The sequence below is a fragment of the Nicotiana tabacum genome, chromosome 15, assembly GCF_000715075.1.
Source record: "Nicotiana tabacum cultivar K326 chromosome 15, ASM71507v2, whole genome shotgun sequence".
In the NCBI taxonomy this organism is placed as follows: domain Eukaryota; kingdom Viridiplantae; phylum Streptophyta; class Magnoliopsida; order Solanales; family Solanaceae; genus Nicotiana; species Nicotiana tabacum.
This window is the reverse complement of record NC_134094.1, coordinates 26530477-26539692: the sequence shown is the minus strand read 5'-3', so window position 1 is coordinate 26539692 and position 9216 is coordinate 26530477. Positions and strand designations below refer to the sequence as shown.

The following is a 9216-nucleotide window of genomic DNA, read 5'->3' as shown; positions in this document are numbered from 1 at the left end:
GGAATGAGCTCTAATTTTGCACACAAGTCCCAAATGTCATAACGAAACTATTCCAATTTTCAGAACCATAATACGAACCCGTTATCCTCAAAGTCAACTCCCGGTTAAACTTATGAACATTCCAAACCTTCAAATTTCCAACTTTCGCCAATTAGCGCCGAAACCTTCTAGAAATATCCAAATGCAAATCCGGGCATATGTCCGAGTCCAAAATCACCATCAGGATCTAACGAAATCATCAAAACTCCAATCAGAGGTTAAATATTAAAAAGTCAAACTTGGTCAACTCTTCAAACTCTAAAGCTTCAATCATGAAATTCATTCTTCCAGATCAATTCCGAATAATCTGAAAACCAAAACTAATGATTCACAGAAGTCATAATATATCATACGATGCTGCTCAATAATTCAAATAGCTGAACGGAATGCAAATGTTCAAAACGACATCAGTTACAGAGGGCCAAAATTGGTCGTCAACAACTAGCACTCCTTACGAGTGTACTAGGCTGAAAGGTATTTTCCAACATAAACTTTGTTCATCCGATCGTCTTTGGTGCTGATCTGAGTAAATATTACACACACACACCTGCGTGGTTCTTTTACTAAAGGTTACTTCCCCGAACAGCTTCTCCCAACTTAGACCAATCAGCCCAAGTAAATTCTCAAATGAAATCTTTGCCAAAATCTTGGCGATTAGGATTTCGCCCCTGCTCACTAAGCTTATATCAGATAATCAATCTTGCTTTGATAAGGGTAGGATGATCACTCAGAACATCCTTCTCACTCAAGATAGTACAAGGGATCAGAAATAAAAAACAAGGGAAGAACAATTGTCATTAAATTTAACGTCTTAAACTTATGATAAAATTTTGTAGTGAAAAAGAAAAACCATATTACTAGCTGGTACAAATTTTGGACTCACATCCAATGAAAACAAGTAAAACAAAACTTTTGCTTGCAAGTAACATAATATGCCACAACTCCACATGTAACTACCAATTATAAAATTACTTGAAAATTGATAAACCTGGATTCTCAGCAGTGAATCCTCCATCAACAATAAAATTCTGGCCACTCACATACTTAGACTCATCACTTGCGAGGAAAAGAGCTGTTTCAGCCACATCCTTTGGAGTAAGTGTAGCACCATTTAATGTTGAATACACATCAGAGGCTTTCTTACCATTCATCTTTAAGTAATCCAAAGCTAATGGTGTGAGAACAAGATATGGTGATACACAATTCACACGAATTCCAAAACGTCCTAAATCCACTGCAGCATTCCTAGTGAGTCCTAACACACCATGTTTTGAACATGTATAGGCATGAGAACCACTACCACCTATGGTAGCAGTAATACTTGCAGTGGTAATTATGCTACCTCGGCCATTAGGGATCATTACTCGTGCTGCTTGTTTAGTCCCAAGAAATGTACCTGCAAATTAAAGTGAAATTTTCGCTTTTAGTCTTTAGATATGCTGACGAAATCTGGTTTTGGTCCTTGTAATATCTTGTCGATTAAGCACTTTCAACCTTCAACATGCATTTTTGATCTTTGTCTTTGTGAATCTTTACAAATTTAACAAATTATTAAGTGTTAAAAATCACTCAATTAAGCATAGTTGTATGTTAAATTTGTACTATTATTCTATATATATGGGGGTAACATAGTTCTAAAAAATAGTCTAATATATCATATTTCCTATGTAACAACATATCCCATAAGTGAATTTGGGGAGAGTAATGCGTACGAAAACCTTACCCTATCTTGTAAAGATAGAGATGTTATTTCCGATAGATCCTCGACCAAGACAAACATAATCACAACAGTACTGAAAAGAAATACGGTAGTGGAGAAGCCCAGTGGCGGAGGCAGAATTTTCGCAAAAGAGGTTAAAAAAAAAAGTTAAAAAATTAAAAGAGATTGTGACTAGTGGGAATTGAATGAATCCCCTTAACTACCAAACTATGCTTTTGAGTTGTGTCAAGAGCATTCAAAATATAATATATAGAAGCACAAACCGAATTTTGCCTTATATGTACAGTGTAATTTTCCTCCGCATCTCTAAATCTGCCCCAAAAGAAGCCATAAAAAGAAGCAGGAACAATAACAAGATAATAAGATAACTGAAGCACAAGAAAACCGTAGTAATAAAAATCTAAAAAATTTTAGAAAATACGCATAATATACATACAACAGGTATGGAAAAGAAAGACGCTCGACTACCTTCTAGCTTTCTACCTTAATTTTCGACCTCCCCACCCTCCTATCGAATTAAATTTGCTTAAATATGCTTGTTGATAAGAAAATCCGTAAATATGCTTCTGAGTTAAATTTTCTTATTGATAAATCACAAGAACCAAAATCAAAATTTACCAACTATAAAAGAAGTGCAGTTATCCCGTACCTACGAGGTTAACACTAGTGACTTTTTCGAATTCAGATTTTTCATCTTCAAGAATGTTGGATTTGATTATTCCAACTATACCAGCATTGTTGTACATGATGTCTAGCTTGCCATACTTGTCTACAGCAGTGTTCACGGCATTTTCTAGGTCTTCCTCTTTCGTAATGTCACAATGCACAAATGTTGTCGATGTTGGATCCAAATCTTTGCAAACTTTTTGAGCCAACTCGTCTTGAATGTCTGCAATCACCACTTTGGCTCCATGTATTGAGAAGAGTCTCGCAGCTGCTTCACCAATGCCGCTAGCAGCACCTGTTATGATTGCAACCTTACCTTTGAGCCTAAATAAAATAATCATTATTGCACGTCAAATAAAAAATTAAGTTTCAAATATATGTTTTTTCAACTTCAATTTAAAATATTTTATTTTTTCAAACTTCGACCAAATCATGGAATATAAAATTTTGTGCACTGACATGTGTAACTCGGTAACCTAGAAATTAAAGTAAATAATATGTTATAATACGTAAAAATTGTATCGGTAGAGTAAAAATTCTTTACATTGTCCTTGTGTATAAGTAAAATCCTTTATCTAGATGTACGTATCATCAGCGTAACTTAGAAATATATTTTTGATAGAAAATAGGTTTATGAGCTAAATTTTGCCTAGCCGTTTCAAGTAATAACATAAACAGTAAGATAAATTGTTACAACACACAGTTCAAACAGTTATTAATACATGTTAAGTCAATAAGATATTATAAACAAAATTGTATAAGATACATGAAACGAAGAATTCAGGCTCCAGAAATAGTAGTTACGGAACAAAGTAGATAGGTATAGTTCTTTATTTCTCCTATATATATCGTTCTCGTTAGACTTCATATAAAGCAAGTTGAAGAACAAATGATGGATGACTTACCTTCTAGCAACATTTGAAGCCATGGAAAATGTAAGCTTCTCAAAGACTTGAAGCCTAATTAAAGAGTTCCAAAATGATATAGATATTTGTGAAAAATGAAAATGATTTCACAAACTTTGACACAGAATTTCTCCTTCTATAGCAACCTTTATATAGAACTAGTCCCAACATGTATGATTCCCCGCAAGTTGTTAAAAGGGCATTACTTTAAAGTATAAAAAATACCTTCTGAATGACAAAAATATTATTAGGCGTGACGCATAAACTGATCTATGTTTTAACATGCTTTGAATGAGGACTGTTGGGAGACTTTTACAGCTAGAGCAGTTCCACTTTGTAATAACTTTCTTTAATTAGAATACCTAAAAATATTTCTAAATTTGGCTCGGATTATTAGTTCTCTTGTTATTCCCTACAATTGGATATTTGAAAGGATTTACCTCCCAAACGATTTCATCCCACGAAAGTGGCATACACTCGCCTTCCACATGAATTTTTCAATCCACGTGGCATTTTAAAAAATAATAATTTATACTTTGTATTTTTAAAGTTCATTAATTTTTTAAATCATCTGTTTCGGGTCAAATTTGTTAAATGCTTGGCTAAAACTCCATAATTGGGGCTAATTTTTTTTATTTTGCCAAAAATAAGTGAGTTCCAAGTAATTTTTACAAATTTGGCCAAAAAAGAAATACTCATTTAAAATAAACAGGAATTGCATCTAAAGAAGAATAATAAGAAATACACAATTGGTGCTGCATTACTTTGGCTGAATTTTTTTTATTTGGCTAAAATGGAGTTCTAGGCTTCTGGCCAAGCTTTTATTTATTTATTTATTTATAAATTTGGCCAAAACAAAAAAGAAGAAATACATTATTGAAAACAAATAGTCATTGCATCTATGGAAGAAACTAAAAATATGCAAAGTTGGGGTAACATATGCATTCCATAATACTTTTGACTAAACAAAACCTTGACCAAACATGTTATAGGTACTAGCTTAAATATGGAAAAACATATCGAACATGTTTCACTTTATCCCAAAAGCACAACACGGAACTTAAGGGTGATATACATATATATTCCTGTTTAACAATATGATATTTAAAATTACTGACCCAACTAATTTAAATTTGTATTGTATAGCTATATTTAAGGGTAATAGCTCTCTACCAAAAAATTCTAAATTCGCAACCCGAAGATTTGAACCCAAGACCTTTGACTTTAATATATCACGATGCTACTTTTAATTCGTTAAAAATAACTATTTTGATTTTAGTTTTTCTAAATTCCAACCCTTAAAATGTCTCGGCAATACATTTATTAAATTTTTATGTTATCTTAATTTTTTATTTTTCTATCATAGATAAACATACATAACCAGGATAGAGAAACAGTTTATTAAATGTGGGTATATATATATTTTACTATAAATATGAGGTAACCAACAACAAGTCCAAATTTTGATGTGTTGGCAGCGTGATCGCATTTATTGGGTCAGACTTGTAAACAATCCATAAGGAACTTTGACAAAATAATAAGCAAAGAAAGAAGATAAATACATGGTTTTGGATACAATATTGTTAAGTTGTATCACAAATCATCTTTTAACTATTAGATTGTATAGCTCAAAACAACAATAATAATGACTATGCTTCAATGCCAAACAAGATGAATCAGCTATATAAATTCCTACTATTCATGACGCTTAGTTTAAACTCGGCTAAGTCCAATATTATATGAAATGAAATTAAAAATGAAAAGTAAAAATAAAAGAAGCAGTAAAAAGTTTCTACAATTTCTATCGACAAGTAAATTTCTAACGGGAATAAAAGTGATCAAGTATGAATAGAGGCTAAGCTATTCAATATTTATAAGTATCTTATTTCAGTTTTTTCCAAATCCAACCACCAATCCAAATGAGACAAATCCTTGTTAAGTGGGGATTTAAACAGTAAAAAGCACGCCCATATGAAAGATTCTAAACTTGCGTATGGGCTGACGTACTCGGAGGTAGTTGGCGATTTGAGAATGTGCTTTTCTTAATAATGCAACGTAAAGGACCCATAATTTTTTTTTTCGAATTTTTTTTTCAAAAATATTTTTGTAATTTTTCGAAAATGAGTTTCTCAAAAAATTAATTTTTTCAAATTCTTTTTCCTCACTCACAAAACTGTAACTTTTTTCAAGTGAAATGTATATCCAAATATAATTTCAAATTTGAAATATGATTTTTCCCAAAAATAACAATTTTTATGTCCAAACGAGATCCATCGGTAGGAGAAGGGTCAAATGTTCAATGTACTTCATCTCTAATTTTATTTATTTTATATCAAGGTCATGAATAAATTGCCTGGCGTGTGGCATATATAATTTTCTTCCTTACAGTTTAACCATCGAGTACCCGTAAGGTTATTTCATTTGAATAATTCACATTCACATTCACATTGAGTAAGTTGATCACTAATTTTGAGACAAATGTTTTAGTGAAAAGATTTTGTTATTTTTTAGATGCACCTAGATACAAGAGGAGGGGATGAATTGTATCATACTCGATTTTTGCGTGTTAAAGAACATGGTTCTTTCATGTTTTTTAACCTAAGAATTCTTGTCACGACCCGATCGGTCGTTTTAAGTGTTGTAGTCCCATTTTTTTATTTACTGTTTATTTCATGCTTAATTGTTGCTATGTGACTTGCCGGGGTAGTTGGTTCGGTTCCAGGGATGTTTCGGAATGTGTTGAGACATTTAGTCTCAAGGTTGGAAGCTTAAGTTGAAAAAGGTTGACCGGATATTGACTTATGTGTAAATGGCTCAGGAATGGAGTTTTAATGGTTCTGATAGCTCCGTTGGGTGATTTCGGACTTTGAAGTGTGTCCGGATAGTGACTTGGAGGTACGCAGTTGATTTAGGATTGAAATGACAAAAATTGAAAAATTAAAAGTTTTGAAAATTGAGAAGTTTGATCAAGAGTTGACTTTGTGGTTACCGGGATCGGATTTTGGTTCCGGGAGTTGGAATATGTCTGTTGTGTCATTTTTGACTTGTGTACAAAATTTGAGGTCAATCTGACTTGATTTGATAGGTGTCGGCGTCGAATGTAGAAGTTGGAAGTTCATAAGTTCATTAGGCTTGAATCGATGCGCAATTCATGATTTTAGTGGTGTTTGATGTGATTTGAAGGCTCGATTAAGTTCGTATCGTGTTTTAGGACTTGTTGGTATGTTTGGTTAAGGTCCCAGGGGCCTCGGGTTGGTTTCATATTGCTTTAGAGGCTTGAAATTTTAGAGTGGAAATGAGAGCGTATCACCATAGATTTTGTAGTTGGGCTCCCACGAACTTCAAGGAAATTTGATGTTATTTGGGTGATTGTGGATTGGTTGACCAAGTTCACGCATTTCATTCTAATTGGGAATACCTATTCTTCGGAGTGGTTGGCTGAGATTTACATTCGCGAGATTGTTTGCCTTAACAGTATGCCGGTGTCTATCATTTCAGATTGGGGCACATAGTTTACATCGCAATTTTGGAGAGCAGTGCAGCAAGAGTTAGGCATACATGTTGAGCTGAGTACAACATTACCGGCAGTTCGAGTACACTATTTAGATATTAGAGGATATCCTACGTGCTTGTGTCATAGATTTCAGGGGTTCTTGGGATCGGTTTCTGCCGCTCGCAGAGTTTTCCTACAACAACAGCTACCAGTCGAGCATTCAGATTGCTCCGTATGAAGCTTTATATAGGAGACTGTGTCGGTCTCCGGTGGGATGGTTTGAGCCAGGTGAGGCCTGGTTATTGGGCACTGACTTGGTACAAGATGCTTTGGACAAGGTTAAATTGATTCAGGATCGACTTCGCACGGCGCAGTCTAGACAGAAGAGCTACGCCAATCGGAAGGTTCGCGGTGTTGCTTACATGGTGGGGGAGAAGGTACTGCTCAAGGTTTCACCCATGAAGGGTGTTATATTGGACCGTTTGAGGTGCTTCAGAGGATTGGAGATGTGGCTTACAAGCTTGACTTGCCGCCTAGTCTGTCGAGTGTTCATCTGATATTTTATGTTTCTATGCTACGGAAGTATGTCGGCGACCCGTTTCATGTTTTGGATTTTAGCACGGTTCAGTTGAATGGTGATTTGACTTATGATGTGGAGCCGATGGGCATTTTGGATCGGCAGATTCTAAAGTTGAGGTCGAAAGACATAGTTTCGATGAAGGTGCAATGGAGAGGTCAACCAGTTGAGGAGGCTACTTGGGAGACAGAGCGGGAGATGCGGAGCAGCTATCCACGCCTATTTTTGACTCCCGGTATATTTCTAGACCCATTCGAAGACGAACGTTTGTTTAAGAGGGGGATGATGTAACGACCCGACGGTCGTTTTGAGTGTTGTAGCCCCATTTCCCTATTTACTATTTATTTCATGCTTAATTGTTTCTATGTGACTTACCGGGGTAGTTGTTTCGGATCTGGGGATGTTTAAAAATGAGTTGAGACACTTAGTCTCAAGGTTTGGAGCTTAAGTTGAAAAAGTTGACCCGATATTGACTTATGTGTAAATGGCTCCGAAATAGAGTTTTGATGGTTTTGATAGCTCCGTTGGATAATTTCGGACTTAGAAGTGTGTCTGTATAGTGATTTGGAGGTCCGTATTTGATTTAGGCTTGAAATGGCGAAAATTGAAAAATTAGAAGTTTTGGAAATTGAGAAGTTTGACCGAGAGTTGACTTTGTGGTTACCATACTCAGATTTTGATTCTGGGAGTTGGAGTAGGTCCGTTGTGCCATTTATGACTTGTGTGCAAAATTTGAGATAAATCGGACATGATTTGATAGATTTCAGCGTCAAATGTAGAAGTTTGAAGTTCATAAGTTTGTTAGTCTTGAATCGATAAGAGATTCATGGTTTTAGCGTTGTTTGATGTGATTTGAAGCGCCGACTAAGTTTGTATCGTGCTTTAGGACTTGTTGGTATGTTTGGTTGAGGTCCTGGGGGGCTCAGGTTGTTTCAGATGGTTAACGGATAAAAAATGGAACATGGAGGATTGTCAAAGCCTGCTAGTGTGGAGTCTTCTGGTTTCCAACTATGCGATCGCGTGGATAGGTCCGCGATCACGAAGGGTTGTTGGTCACTGATGGGAATTCGTTCTACGCAGTTGTGAGGTGAGGTATGCGATTACGTAGCTGGAGCAGTTAATGTATCACGAACACGTGGGCTAAGCCGCGTTCGCGAAGAGGAAGTGAGGCAGTTGGGTTCACGCGCGTTTGTTCTTCACGATCGCGTGAAGGAGGATGCGATCGCGTAGGTCTGAGGAGGCAGTGCTTCACGTTCGCATGTGTATTGTCGCGTTCGCATAAGGTGAATTTTCTATGCAACTGAGTTTGTGCTTCACGATCGCAAAAAAATTTCCGCGATTGCAATTAAGGGATAACTCTGCAGAATTTAATGTTTCAAAAATGAGGGTTTGAGTTTATTTCACAATTTGATTTTGGGAGCTCGGTTGGAGGTGATTCTTAGAGAGATTTTAAAGAGAGTGATTGGGGTAAGTGATTCTTACTTAGTTTTGGTTAAATTCCATGATTATATTTTTGATTTTATCATTTAATTAGTGATTTGGGTTGAAAGATTGGAGTAAATGGAGGAAACTTCTTAGGCCGAATTTTGGGGATTTGAGCGAGATTTTGGTATCGGATTTGAGTAATTTTTGCATGGTTGGACTCGTAGTTGAATGTGTTTTCAAATATTGTAACTTTCATCAGATTCCGAGACGTGGGCCTAGGGGTTGGCTTTTGACTTGACTTTTCGACTTTTGATTAAGAACTTAGAATTTTTATATGAAATTGATTTCTTTAGCTTATGTTGATTTTATCAAATTATTTGTGTCTAGATTC

General features: G+C 35.5%; 1 protein-coding gene across 2 annotated transcripts; it reads right to left on the bottom strand.

Moving 5' to 3' along the window:
* Nucleotides 1-928: 928 nt before the first annotated feature.
* Nucleotides 929-3473, bottom strand: LOC107822396 (borneol dehydrogenase, mitochondrial-like). Of its 2 annotated transcripts, none has more exons than XM_016648936.2 (3): nucleotides 3331-3473; nucleotides 2409-2749; nucleotides 929-1435 (listed from the first exon to the last, which is right to left on the bottom strand). In XM_016648936.2, exons 1-3 carry the CDS (start codon nucleotides 3351-3353, stop codon nucleotides 1008-1010), a joined length of 792 nt encoding a protein of 263 aa, XP_016504422.1. In that variant the 5' UTR covers nucleotides 3354-3473; the 3' UTR covers nucleotides 929-1007. The 2 variants fall into 2 exon arrangements, with proteins under 2 accessions (XP_016504422.1, XP_016504429.1); XM_016648943.2 differs by having other exon boundaries at nucleotides 2409-2720; nucleotides 3331-3467.
* Nucleotides 3474-9216: the final 5743 nt, after the last annotated feature.